At 38.2% G+C, this 15448-nt stretch overlaps 1 protein-coding gene across 3 annotated transcripts in view; it reads right to left on the bottom strand.

Annotated features, from left to right (window-relative positions):
* Window positions 1–344: 344 nt before the first annotated feature.
* The window catches only part of rnf145b (ring finger protein 145b), a 29938-nt gene continuing 14834 nt past the window's right edge, over window positions 345–15448 (bottom strand). For all 3 annotated transcript variants that reach the window (XM_084137133.1, XM_084137134.1, XM_084137132.1), the window contains 6 exons: window positions 14221–14396; window positions 12244–12384; window positions 11959–12141; window positions 9930–10077; window positions 4636–4992; window positions 345–2680 (listed from right to left, as the gene is read on the bottom strand). In XM_084137133.1, coding sequence (XP_083993259.1) covers window positions 2240–2680; window positions 4636–4992; window positions 9930–10077; window positions 11959–12141; window positions 12244–12384; window positions 14221–14396 — 1446 coding nt within the window. In that variant the 3' untranslated portion in view covers window positions 345–2239. The remainder of the gene's footprint in view (window positions 2681–4635; window positions 4993–9929; window positions 10078–11958; window positions 12142–12243; window positions 12385–14220; window positions 14397–15448) is intronic.

Here is a 15448-nt window from a genome sequence, read left to right as displayed (position 1 = left end):
CAGTTCATGTTAGCACAGGTCCATTAAATATAAACAGAGACAACTTTTAATTTTAATAATGTATAAGCAAATGTTCAAGATAATATTAACAAATATAAATGCATTTTTTTATTGTTTTTTCATGTTAATGAATGTAGTTAATGTTAACAAATGGAAACTTATTGTAAAGTGATACTGAATAATGACATTCAATTACATTAACACTGATACTGAATACTATACTATACTTACTGATACTTTAATAACTTAAAAACATTTTTTTTTATAAAATCCATCTCCAAATAAATAAAACAAATCACCCAAAAAAACAACATTAATAATAAATAAAAAAACACTCAACTTCATTCTTTCTACGTTTCCATTTTATTTTAGATATAAGAAAATTGTGCAAAAACTAGTTGACAGAACGTGTCGAATGTCATTTGTGTTTGCTCATACATCAGATGCATTCATGCACACAAACTTCCATTCAGAAATGCATCTCTTAAAGAACAGCAGGAAAACAATCAGTGTCTTCAGCATCAATCCCACTCTAGAGAGTGTTCACACGCTCCTCGACACTTCATCATGTTCTCTGCTGCTTTAACACTGTGCGGCATATCAAAAACATGATAAAAGAATATACAAGGGAATATATCTGCCCATATATGTACACATTTATATTGAGCTTCACTTCATCTGCTCCAAGAGGCATTTGTTGCCCAACAAGGCAAAATATTGATTATTCTCTTTAAAGGACATTAGTGCAAACATAGTATGGCATGACAACTCTGGCAAACAAAATGGAGTGCGTTTCTGACAGAAAAGAATGGCAAATTAAATCTGCTTTCAATGACGAGATGAAGTGCCGCTGGAAGTCAACAGCCGATATCGAGATCAATATCAAACCTTTCAAGAATGTCACAAAACATCACAAAAATGAAAGAAAAAAATCAATGCAAAAAAATTTTTTTTTACTGAAATATTTATATAATGATGGAACTGTATTATAAAGGGAATTTTATACTGTATTTAAAAAAAAAAAAAATTTAATTGATTGTCTACTCACTAAATGTTCATTAAAACCAGAAAACAGGTTTAGTCTATAAAGCCTGTAGTATGCTTTCAAAAATGCTCACTTCCAGGAATCAAGCCAACTGCCAAACTGACAACTTAACGTTATCTGCACTGATGGTTTAACATCATTTGTGACACATGGTAAAGAGAGACAAAAACATGTATGAAAAAGCCTCCTGGCTTCGTACATCCCTTTAAAACTGGGGTAAATAACGAGAGGCTCGCTGTGATAAAACACAAGATGAAGTGGCTCAATGGCACTTTAAATAACATTCCTCAGTTTGACTTTGCAGGGGTCTGGATTCAACAGTGCCTCTTTTTGGGGTGCGCTTCCAAAACACATTTATACACACACACACACATCTCATTTCTAATCATCTAAACAGACAAAATAGCATGGCGTAGAATCACGGATCATCCATAGAGAGATGACGTTCATATTTCGAATGGACGCATACTAAAAGCTTTCCTGCCCATCAAAGTCAAAACGCTGTAGGAACTCAGTTTTAATCGTTTTGCCTCTTTAGGGCAGTATTCTGAAATGTCTTTTTGACCAGCAATAATGTGAATAGATCATATAAAAGTAAGTAAATGCATCGGTGAGCTGAGCGACATGTGACCAGTCTTAAGCAACAGCTGACTCCAAAAATTAAAACTCAATCATCATTTACTCGTACCATTTCAAATTCATACGACATTCTTTTGTGGAACACAAAGGCAGAAGTTTAGCAGATTTTCCTTGGAGCTTTCATTACACACAGTATATATATACACATTGTGTGTATATATTTTGCATGTATGTATTGAATGAAGGCTCTATAAAGATACACACACACTATAACATTTATATATTTTAAGTAACAACATAAAATCGGTCTGTTTCCTACCCCAAATATTCATGTCTTTAGAAAGCTTCGAATCACAGACTACTTGTATGGAGATGTTTTTTTGTGTGTCATTTTTGGAGTTCAACAGCCTTCGTTTCCTGTACATCACATGGAAAAGAGCAGCTAGAACAAACTTCTAAATATCTCCTTTTGTGTTCCACTGAGATTAAATGATGACAGAACTTTTATTTCAGGGGTGAACTATCCCCTTAACCATCTAGTCCTCAACATTGGCAATATGAAGTGTGTGTGGCGACACCTAATAGGCTGATAAGTTGAGCGCTGTCATTTGCTCATTAAGAGGATTGGACATCTGATGTGTTGCATGAACCATCATCACCATCATCATCCTCCAAACCACCAGCTGGGCCTGTGCTGCCATCTGTCTCTACGTCACATTCTTTGGGCTGGGCTTCGGAGCTCCCCGATAGCGAATCCGTTTCAAACTCTGGCTCGGCTGAGGTTATCATTGGGGGAGTGTTTTTTGCTTGGGTGCCTTCGTCAGTGTCCAACTCAATCTGTGGTTCACTCTGCTCCTGCTCCTGCTCCACCTCTGCTGGGTTCTGATTGGCCGGTGGAGTGCCTTGGGTGGCGTCACCTGGAGAGCTAATTGGCTGTAATTGGCTTTTGAGTTGCCCGTGGCACAGAGGACATGTCTCTTGTACGTACAGCCACTTCTTTAAGCAGGCAGCATGAAAAAAGTGGCTGCAAGGTGTGATGACAGCAGACTTCATATCCTAAGGATGGAAGGAAGAACCAATGTTTAAAACTAGGCAGCCAAGAAATTATCAACATGTTGACAAATGAGTAATGGATAGCGAGAGCCAATTCAGATCCAAATGTTAAAGGCACACTGTGAAGGAATTGTGTTTTTGTCAAACAGCGACCCCTAGAGTCGCTATGGAATACTTGCACTGTCGTAAATACCCCTCCACCCCCCCACCTCCCACCCTGTACACCGGTACCTGCATCGGGCATGGAATAGGCACAGATAGACTCCGAAGACATGATTATTGCAATTTATCATAATAGTTTGCAAATTGTGCTCGTTACACTATTTACAACCTCTACGTTAGGCTTATTTATGTCCTGATAATTATGTGAGATATTAAAAACTGTTCTCATGATAATCGCAAGAATCAACGTCAACAGCGTCGTCTGATATCCCTCAGGACTACGTGATAAATAGACCTCACAACACCTGAGGTCAGCTGGCTGCGGTTGCCAATAAGAAGAAGAAGAAGAAGAAGAAGAAGAAGAAGAAGAAGAAGAAGAAGAAGAAGAAGAAGAAGAAGAAGAAGAAGAAGAAGAAGAAGAAGAAGAAGAAGAAGAAGAAGAAGAAGAAGAAGAAGAAGAAGAAGAAGAAGAAGAAGAAGAAGAAGAAGAAGAAGAAGAAGAGGTCAGCTGGCAAACTAGTTTGTGAGGCAAGCTAGGCAATAAAACATAACGCAAAAAAACACGTAAGAGAAACGAGTGTTTTTTTAGCAAGTCTGTTAACAGCTCTGATAATCGAAAGCTAGCTAGACATATGTGGAAATTACTGGACTGGTCTAATTATCAGCAATAAATGAATGAACAGCATATAAAAAAACATACTACAAGCAAGCGCAACAACATACAACATAGAATGCAAACAAGTTTACAAATAAGAGATTTATTTACTGGCCACTTCATGCGTTTTCTCAGATCGGATTTCTGATTTATCAAAACGATTCCATTTACACCTGGTCACATAAATGTGTTTTTGCGAAACGGATTTAAATCCGATCTTCAATTCCCGCGCTATATGCAGATTTAATGGAGTGCACGTCACCGAAAGCAACAGATATGAACAGCATTTTATTGATCATCAGCTAAAATTTCAAAATCAAAGACCGCAATAAGAGAGAGCAGTAACAGCCCTGGTAAGATCACTTAATTTCTTTACTTTTAATGATGATGACTGTGTGTTAAGCGTCTGCGACTTACTTTCACTTTGATTTGCGATAGTTTGCACGTTCTCTTGATGAATAGCCTATGCTCAGTTGCTCATCTGCGGTGATGCGTGTTCCAGTAGCGTCGTCATATCTGTCTATAACATATAGCCTATAACACGCTCTCACACGTTTTTATTTTTAGCATTTTTGAGAGGAGTACAATTTACATGATGCATTTACACTTGTCCAGTTTCGTCTGGAATGCTGCACAGACCTCCTCCTGAAGTGGTTTGAGCGATCGGATTCAAATCCGTCTTGAATGCGTTTCGGAGGGCATTTACACCTGGTCTTTTCACGATCGGATAGCTATCCCATCTGAGAAAACGCATGAAGTGGCCAGGTGTAAACAGCCCCATGACAAAAACATACGCACGAAAGCCGAAAACAAACGCTGGTTGGCCTCTCACGTCCAAATTTGAGGAAGTGGTGGGGGAAGTGACGTATGCCGTAAAGCAGTCGAATTTTGTAGTTCTTTTTGTGCTCTGGTTACTACCCGAACCCCGAAGTTACATAGTGCAAGTAAAAGCGATACAGACCCCGTCAGGCTATGGCAGACGTGTCATTCAACCTATTGTAAGTCGATGTACCATCACAAGGGTCTTGGAAATATATTATGAAGGTTGAAAAGTTTCACAGTGTGCCTTTAACGATTGGTTTAAGAATCAATTCCAAACAACTAGAGCTAAATATCAACACAATTTAAACACCCCTTTTACCTGAAAGCAGATCGAACAGATGTCATTATGTTGCTGGAGTTGTAATGTGGAAGCGGTGGGCATGTTCTGGATCTTGTGAACTGCATCTCGGCGCAACAGGAAGCTCTGCCAGCCCAGCTGGGCCCTCAGCCACACGTTATAGTAGGAGTGAACCAGGATGATGGTGGAGCCCATTACAGTCCACTCTCCAAACAGGGTCTCCGAAACACCGTAGGCCACCACGCACACGGCCACCAGGAACTCCAGGAGTCGGTAGGTCCCGTTGACGATGTAGATGACTTCATCCATGTTCTCCACCGGAGCCTTACGAAACTCCTCCACCATGAAGAGGATGTAGATCAGAAGGGTGCCAAGAACCTGAGAGGAGTGGAAATCTTTTTTACTATATTATACATTATTTAATATACATATTTATTATTTATTTTAGGGCTGTTAAAAATATTTAACACAATTATCCAGCATCAGTTTTTTCCCCTTCTTGGCCTCCTTTGGCTAGCGTTACAGTATACGAGGGGTCGGCAACCTCTTTGTCATGAAGTGCCATTTTAAGAGTTAATCACAGTCACCTCCCCCCCTTCTCCTCCCATATGAATATTTTAAATATTCATAATGGCCCCCAAAGAAAATAAAAATAAAAATGCAGAACCTTTAACATTTCTAGCACAATTTTTCATAAAGGTTTCAGGTTTAAATTAAGACTTTGAAGAACAGATTTCCAATGGACCTATTTACACCTGGTCATTTCAAGCTTTTTTACTCATCGGATAGCAATCCGTTTTGTTAAAACTGTTCCATTTACAAACAGATGAATTTTGTCCGGTTTCAAAAAATGCCCTCTCTTTCGGAAAAAGCATTTACCCTCTCATTTACCCCTGGTCTTTTCACGACTGGATAGCGATCCGATCAGAGTAAACGCATGAAGTGACCAGGTATGCATGCATCAGTCATTTTGATGTGTGTGGAATATTTAATAGAACTTTATATACTTGATTGAATATCTACGAAATTTATAGTTTTTAACTGTGTACAGTGGAACAAGCTGGAAGCTGTCAGTCAGTAACTTGATGGCTTGTCAGAGCTGTGCGCTTTCATTGACTTGCACAGTTTAATTCTCACACTTTAATAGTATTTATAACTCCTTAATTAAATGAAATGTCTAATGCTATTTCATGCATTCTGACTTATTTACACTGTTAAATAGTTGGATTCTCATGCTAAACATGGCCAAAGTTTTTTTTAAAACTGAGTTGGACGTATGACGGAGTATTTCTGTGCCAAATACACTCCTTCAGGATTCATATAACTGGCCCTGTATGACGTCATAAAGGGGGAATTCCTTGTATTGTGCAAGAGCGTGTGCACACATCAACCAGAGCAAGAGCAAGAGCGCGCCAGTCAACGTGCAAGACTCGGTACAGCGCTTCTGTCTTTTATAAATCTGATAAAACTAAAGACTCTTCGGAGATATGAAGGATGCAACATTACTCTATAGGTACTCAAGATTAACATGAGATTGGCAGAAACTGCGTGTGTTATGTCCCCTTTAATAAAACAAGCTGTGTTACGAGGAATGATTACCTCAAAATGTAGATCTTTATGCAGGCGAGGTACTTTATATGAATGAAATGCATACACTTCTCTCGCTTTTGCTCACATGCCAGCAATTACCCCTCCGCATGCCAGTGTTGCCGACCCCTTCAGTATATGGTCACGCTATCTGGGTTCCACTCACCAGCCCTGGCGATGTGCGAGAGAGCGGCCGACCGAGGATGGTCTGCATGTATGCCTATTCTATGATCAGCCAATCAATCATTCATTCAAGTACTTTTAAACCATTCAAGGGCGATAAGACACAAAAAAGAACTCAATTCGGCACTGTATCGGCATTTGCATTTTTGTTCTATTGTATTTGTTTTCTCGCTTGTAGTTTGCTTGTTCTCAATTTTTTTTTTTAAAGAACTCAATAAATCGCGATTCAGGGCTCGACATTAAGCCTTGTCATGTGCTTGTCCTTGTCCCGAGTAAAAAAAAAAAAAAGATTTCTGGTGGCATAAACAATTTATTCTGAAGCAATATTTTAATCAGTGTTCTATCAGTTTTTACATACTTAAATCTGCATATTTTTGATAATTACCCCAGGCCTGTTATTTACCTTTATAAGGGCCAATTTTTTTTAACCTTATTAAAATGTCAAATTCTTACAATAAATGTAATTATAATATTAAGACACTATGGGGCTATTACCAATTAAATTAAATTATTTACACTGCAAAATTACAACTGCAATAAATAATGGCATGAGATTGTTTTAAATACAATTTTGAATATACAAATGAGAAATGTTGGGGAAAAAACGCAATGATTCTTTTAAACATAAAACCACCAGTAGGTGGCGGCAAGTCACTTAATGAGTGTCATTGAATCATTCATTCGACCGATTCGTTCAAAAAGCTGAATCATTCAGTAACAAAACAGAGTTCTGTTTTAAGAAAGCGCAATAGTTCTTCTGCTGTGATCTTTGTGTGGACATTTTCATTGGTAAACTAGAACAAGAACAGTCAATAGTGTCTAAAATGCAAGTAATTTAATTTTAACTACTTGTTGATTTGAGCTATAAAATCAATGTAACATTTGTAACATTATTATAAATGATAATATTCGGCAGCTCTCTTAGCCGTGTTACGTTACTTACAGGGCAGTATCAACATTTTGAATTTTTACCTTTTGTTCTGTGAGTTTCTTATGCGTGTTGTTTTGCTCATTTGTTTTGACTTCTCTACAAAAGTCTCTCACAAAGAGACAGGCAGCGCGAGCCTCAACAGCGCGACCTTGTTACCAGAAACACAATATCCATTATGAATCGCTGTTTACACGGAATGTAATAAAATCAGAATCATTCTTGCGATTCGATGCTTCCCTAGTTATATTTTAATTATCACTTAAAGGTGCCATGTGTCAGAATTGAGGTAAAAATATCCAAAAAATGAGCTATACGCATCAAAAGAATGAGAAGAAATAAGGGCGATGATGTCATTAAAAAAATGACAAGTTATAGTGCTGCAGAGATATCAACCTGAATTAGCATTAGCATTACTAGCCACGGCCCGACAGGTGTCGTAATACCAGTTTCGGCCATGGGAGGCAGTATGCGGGCAACATAACCACCAGTCAAACATGCAATACACGAATAACTCGCACGGCTTGTGGGCGTACTTGAACCTGATGTCAATCGTGTGGAAAGTACAGCCCACTACTACATTCAAATAAAATCTGATAAAAAAAGGAACAGAACCAGAGTAAACATTGGCACTGCTTTCCATCGCTGGAGACAACTAATGGACATGAAAGAAATGAGGTTCGACTCCGAACTTGCAACATTTCTTTTGGATTGGTAAGTAAGATGCTGTTAGTATTTCATTAGAAGTTTGTTTTATATGTTTGTGCAGTTTTTTCGGGAAGTTATAACATAGAAATATATCGAAGGCTGTTCGATAAACGTATATATATAACGTACATAAATATAGTATTGTAATATAGTACACATATATAGCACAATCTCTATAGCTCTTTTTTCTTGCCAACTACGTGACCTATATTATGTTTATTAAATGGCTTTCCTGAGGTAAATCTGACATAATTGTTCTCCAGCTATGTTACTGACCTCTTCACGCTGATAAAAAACACTGATTGGTCGATATTATGTATGAGGAATACATTTTGGTAAGTCGTAGCCTACTGTATCTTTCAACAGTGTTCGTGTTTTTTTACTATTAGTAGAGATCGGTTCACGTGCGCTAGGGATCTGTCGTGTAACATTTACAAGCGCCAAAGCGTAATAAAATTGACAGAATCTGAGAGCTGAGATTTTTTTATATCATAACTAACCTGGGGTGCGTTTCCCGAAAGCATCGTTGGCCAACTATGGTCGCAAGTTCCCTCGTTACCAATAGAGTTCAATGGACATTGCGATGAACTTGCGACCATAGTTGGCCAACGATGCTTTCGGGAAACGCACCCCTGCTCTGTCTAGTCTGTCGGTCTCCGTGTCCTCTTTGCTTCGCGATTTTTCTGTGCGTGAGAAAATTGATGTGTGGCGTGAGAGCGTGTGAAAAGTGTCAATTGCGTGTGTCTCACGGTGAATGCGTGAGAGTTGGCAGCTCTGGTTACGTTGGCGCTAGCTTGGTCAACATCAGCGAATGCTGTCTGTCAAATTAATTTAATTCAAACTAACAATAAAAATGTAATATGAACAAAACGAATATGAACATATTCACTGGTAAAGGTGAAGGGGAGTAGCTTGAAGATGTCATATTTCAATATCACTTGACATCAACCAACGTTCCTCTGGAGTCAAAACGTCCTCTATTAGGAGTTGGCTCGGCTTCGGCTATGGCTCTAGGGTCGTTGTGAAGGTAGGGGCGGAGCATAGAGACTATGCCGTTTCTCGTTTGTTACTCTAGTCTAGAGTAGACCAATTCACTTTCTGGAGGTATACTGCCCCCATCTGGTATGGAATGTGGAGTATGACTTGATTTTTTGCCAGACATAACACATGGCACCTTTAAAGGAGAAGTTCACTTTAAAATGAAAATTCTGTCATCATTTACTCACCCTCATGTTGTTTCAAACCTGTATGAATTTCTTTCTTCTGCTGAACAGAAAGGAAGATATTTAGAAGAATATCAGTAACCAGACAGTTTTTGGGTCCCATTGACTTCCATAGTATATTTTTTTCCTACTATGGAAGTCAATGGGACCCAAAAACTGTCTGGTTACTGATATTCTTCTAAATATCTTCCTTTCTGTTCAGCAGAAGAAAGAAATTCATACAGGTTTGAAACAACATGAGGGTGAGTAAATGATGACAGAATTTTCATTTTAAAGTGAACTTCTCCTTTAAGTTTTAATCAGGCTACTTGTTCGGTCAGGCAAGTAAAATTCTCTTTCACTTGCCCCTTCAAAAAATCCACTTGTCCCGGACAAGTGGTAATGTCGAGCCCTATAAATACATAAAAACATGTTATACATTTAGTTTTTTTAGTTTTAATTTCTTCTTCAATTCTTCAATCCCTTCCTTCATTGTGCTAAATATTCAAGAAAAAAAATCTAAATCAGTAATAATTTACTGAAACAGTATTTACCTACACAGCAAAAATGTGTCTCTCCATAAAAATAAAAAATATTCAACATACTACTACAGCACTTGATCTACTAACAAAACTTGACTGCAGTAATGTCTAAGCGCCGTGATTAAGTGATTATTTATATGTGTGCTGTGTGTGAGGTGTGTGTACCTGCAATGACGTGAGAATGCTGGAGGAGATGATTATGAGCAGCCAGAAGTCCATGCGGAAGAACTGGCAGATCATGTAAGCCATATAAGCAGGGAAGATCAGCAGGAAAAGACACAGGCTCACTGCTCGGAAGTGCTTCCACAGACTCCTGTAAAGAACAGAAGAAACAAGAAAAGCTCAAGATACAGGTCCTCAGACAAACCCCCAGCAAGCACTCGAGAAGATTTTATTCTCGGATTAAAACCCTAATCAAAACAAGTAACATGTTTTAGAATGAAAAACAAGCACACTGCAATTTAAAAAAGGAACAAAAACGTGCATTGAGAACTACACTGAGCATCTCTTAACATTTCCTGTTTTTTTTCAATACTGTCTCAAGATTTTTCTTGAAAGCTGGGTCAATTCTGTAATGGTTGACCAACCCTTTTGTTTGAAACTTTCTTTTTCAGGTATTACCTTTCATGTAGTGTGTTATAAAGCTGTTTGCGAACAACGTCTACTTTGACCTGCCCTCAAACACTGCAGTTTTTGCTGAGGCATGGATGAGTTTGGTTCATGTTGTCGACAGATGCTATTTTCTGCACTGCGAAAGCAAATCCACTTTGCATGCGCTTCCAAAGGATGAGGACTCGGGCTCGAATTGACTCGGTAAAACCGAGGGCATCGTTGTTGTTCGTATCACTGTGTATACAAGTGCTGAGGAAGCCTCTGGCACATTCTATTATTAGTTTGAAGTCAACAATATTGTTATGTTTAAAGACATTATGAAATTGAGTTATTGTCTGTACTGTATGTAATGACTATAAACTGTACTATTAAATACAATTGTTGCTGTCCTCAGTTACAAGACATTTTACCTCAGGGCTTACATTAACTGAATTAAGAATCTCACCTGAAAATCCATAAACATCAGCAATCTTCCTCTTCCAATGCTGATTTCCCTATTTTGTCTTTAAAGATTCTGCAGTTCGTGGCATAATTCAGGGTATTTTTTTACTTTTTGATTGAGTTTTTAGTCAACCTTTTCATTGAAGTAAGCGTGTTGTGACATGGTACCTCCAGTAGGTGGCAGCACACGACAGTGAATGCAATCATGGCTGGCAAACGCATATACTTTCGCACTCAGGTTAGTGTATGGACACAACGGAGCAAAATGAAAGATTATAAAAGGCTACGTTTATTAGGCCTTATACATTTTTCCTATATACATTTAGAATTTATTCAAGCTGTAAAACTATGAATGTAAAACTAAATGTCTCTTGCAGCATGGGGTGAAGTCAGTATTTACATTTATGATGATTTGGGACAAATATAATGTACTTTAATATAAAACTATGTCAGTGGCGCTGTGTGACATGGCAGGATTTGAACAGAGTCCTAGCTGGCGCTGTGCTTCTCGTCCGGCGCGCAACAAATAATGTTTAGTACAGGGAAAAACTGTTTTTAGATGTTAATGCGTTGTCGTCGCATTAACTTGCCCTAAATTCAACAAGATTTTCTTCACACAGAGTGCGAGTTGCAGTCGGACACGTTTTTCCATACCCTTTTTGATTGACAGGATATAATCGGCCCTGATCATCGGCTGTTTTTAAACACAGTGAAAATAATAGCTTTTATCGGCCGATACCAATTGTTAGCCAATACATCGGTGCATCTCTACTTAAGACATAACCGACAGCGTTTAAGCGTATACTCACCAAGCTGAGCATTTTGACATATTTCTGTGTGAATTTAACAGTTTAGGCACGAACCCGAAGTTTAAAGATCACTTTGCTTGTCCCTCCTCCACTCCGTCTCGGAGCACAGAAAGCCGCACGGGGAACAGTATCTCCTTCAGGGCTTAATGCGCTTTTAATAACACTTTATAATATCGAGCACGTCCTGTGCAGTTTAGCAACCAAGCCAGTTTTCTGTCTCGAGTTTTGCGTCATCTGATCAGCTCTATATATAAAGCTATTATCTGCCGATAAAAGGAGCACCCTTAATTCTGTTCAGGCATGATGTATGCAAGAGGTGTTGGGGCTCTTACTTGTCTCTGGAGGCCCCCAGTGCTAAAACTATGGGGTCAGCGATCTCCAGCATGGACTGCAGGATGGAGGCCACCACGATGAAGAGGATGATGCTGAGGAGGAAAGCTCTGTGAATGACCTGGAGCTCAATGAGACCAGTCTGAACAGCCAAGATCAGCAGAGTGATCCCCTCCGTCATGCCTCTGAAAACCACAGGAGAAAGGCATTACAGTAATCTATATACATGTCTGCAAAAATGTTTTGAATGGGAGTATTGTAAGCATATTTGGTTGCATGTTTCTCACCTGTGCATGGCGTTGTCATTCATGAAAGCTCTGTAACCCTGCAGGTAGAACTTGCAGAGGGTGAGGACGCCCAGCGCCACAAAAGAAACCGTGAAAACCAGCCCCAACAGTGAGTAAGGAGTACTACAGCACTCGGCGATACTGCAGAGAACACACACAACCACCAACAAAACATTTACATATGCTAGATATTGTTGAATGGTGTTTTAGTCTTCTACTGCCCTAGTATCCAGTTTAGTTTATGATAAAGGTGCTGTTCTGAATCTTTGTTGCAATGCATTCAGGGTTGTGTAGACGGTAACGTTTGTGCTGGTTAAAATACAGAGTTCCATCAAGTGTGACTCCACACCGTAGCTAATGTCAGTTGTTAATTCACAACCAAATTAAAGGGATGGTTCAGCCAAAAATGTAGTCATCACTCCCCCTCAAGTCGTTCCAAACCTGTATGAGTTTCTTTCTTTGGTTGAACACAAAAGATATTTTGAAGAATGTTGGTAATCAAACAGTTGACGGTAGCCATCAACTTCCATAGTAGGAAAAAAAAAAACTGTGAAAGTCAATGGCTACCGTCAAACTGGATGGTAACCAACATTCTTCAAAATATCTTCTTTTGTGTTCAACAGAAGAAAGAAAGTTTTTGATTGAACAGTCCCTTTTAACTCTCAAAAAAATGCAGGTAGTGACAACCGGAATTAGAATAATTGTAAATACGGAACCAAACTAGTTGTTAATAACGTAATTAAACGTGCGAATCAACACTCTTCTGTATGCGTGGTGGAAGAAAACCACAAGGAAAGAGGTATGAGCCTTGACTCATTCGCGTTGCCAGATCTTGCTAAAAACAACAAAAAATAACGCACCTATGATACATCTAAATAAATCCAAATGCTTTAAATTGAAAACAAGAGCAAATTATCATGACCCGCACCTGCCCACATTAATAACCAAGTTCAAATAAGCCCAAAAACAAAATTCATTCTTTTGTTCATCTTAGGAACACAAATGAATTTCTTTTTGATGAAATCTGAGATTTCTGTCCCTTCATTGACAGCTACGCAACTACCACTTTGACGCTTCAAAAAGTTAATTAAAAAGATAATAAAACGAATCCATATGAATTGAGCGGTTTAATCCGCTTTATATGATGAATAGATTGAATTTAGGCTTTTATTCACATTTAAACATTGATTAGCGAACATAAACAGAAAATCAACCAAACCTGCTTGAAGCACAAGAACAAACCTCATTGGTTCTTGCAGAAGCTCAAACGTGCTGCGTAACAGAATGAACCTCATTGGTTCTCGCAGAAGCTCAAACGTGCTGCGTAACAGAATGAACCTCATTGGTTCTCGCACGTCAAGCGAAAATGCTTGAGCTTCCGTTTACCACAACTGATGAGTGACTTGATGAATGTTTATATGTGAATAAAAGCCTAAATACAATCTGTTCATCATATAAAGCAATCGAGTCTCTTCAGAAAATTTGGACTAAACCGCTCAATTCATATGAATTAGTTTTACAATCTCTTTATGAACTTTTTGAAGTGTCAGTTGTGTAGCTGTCAATGGAGAGACAGAAAGCTCTCAGATTTCATCCAAATGATCTTCATTTGTGTTCCGAAGATGAACAAAAGTCTTACGGGTTTGGAACGACAAGAGGGTGAGTAATTAATGACAGAACTTTCATTTTTGGATGAACTATTCCTTTAAATTTGAAGAACGAGTCTTTTGTCGCTGTAATATGAATTTGGTCAAAAATAGTGAATACCAAACACGTGAGATGGCAGAACGTTGCTATGGTTACCACTGTGTCAATCATCATGATTTGGGGATTGAGTCGTGTTCACTACACACACAGAACTATTATTTAGGGGACACATTCCCATTTTAAAATGAGGGTGTCACTCCTGAAACTTTACAGTGTGTACGTGTAAATCAAGAAGGTGAAGTACATGGTGCAGAGGTGCAGCAGTCAAACCTGGTGAGGAACAGGAAGAGCAGCCTCTCTCGGGAGGGCGGCTGGTCCCGTGTGCTGAAGTAGGTGTATATCTGCAGTGCGAAGAGCACCAGCCAGAAGCACATGAAGAGAACAGGCAGAACCAGCTGATTCCACAGAGACATGCCCAGAGCCAGCAGACCATACACCTCCACCACCTACAGAACACAGGAAACCAAGCGTTCAATGATTGGTGGGCAGGATGAAATAAGTCAACAATTTACATTTCAAATAAAAATGCATAATTACACTGTAACGCCTTATTTTGCTCCACATTTTCATAAAACAAAAATATTTAATATATTTAAAATATTTAATATTCAGAATGTTTGAATGAATCAAAATAATTTTCAACATTTTTAATAGTATTTTGAAGCAAAGCTCCAATCATTACTAGTTTCACTGGCACATACTCCAGAGCACCTGCACACTTTTCCCCACAGCTACAGCTTCCATTTTGGGAAAATATTTCAATTTAATAATTCATGGCTCATCTTTAACCAAATAAAACATTTTCACTTCATCTCGCCTTTGAAAGGACAATGTCGAAATACATGCCATCTTGGCGAGAATCGTCGAAAACATTCGGTTGTGTCACAAGTGAACATAAACAGTTGAGAAAGAAAGCAATTGACTAAATATTGTTGAAGTTATTCAGACGGTATTCACTGTCTTTTCTGTTTTGGAAAGCACGCTTTCTATATTAATCTTAAATTATGTTATAGCGCATTCATATTATATTATAAACTATTTAATAAAATGATTCAAACAATCACAAGTAATAATCTAATGAATTATTATAATATAAACAAACAAGATATCACAATTGCATAAATAATGCTATAAGTTAAATGTTTTATAATAATTACAATATTGAATAGTAATACTTTTAAAAGTACCACCAGTAGGTGGCAGCAAAAAACTCTTAAAAAGTGAGTCATTGGAGTCATTCATTCCAATGATTCATTCAAACCGTTTATTAATTTACGAAGCAAGCAAATGAAGGCATGTATGAACGGGTATGAATAGTTCATTAAATCACTTTCGCAAACGATTCGATCAAAAACGTAGATTCATTCAGAAACAAAACCCCACTGTGTTGCTAAGAAACATTCTGCTCTGGCCTTGTTTTTGTTGGGGAAATAAACAATATTTTGTCTAAAATGCAAGTCATTTTAGACAAAATGTGAACATTTTAGACTTTAGTGAA

This window comes from Abramis brama (assembly GCF_963993115.1).
Source record: "Abramis brama genome assembly, chromosome: 15".
NCBI classification, from domain to species: Eukaryota; Metazoa; Chordata; class Actinopteri; order Cypriniformes; family Leuciscidae; genus Abramis; species Abramis brama.
This window is presented reverse-complemented; position numbering and strand designations above follow the sequence as displayed.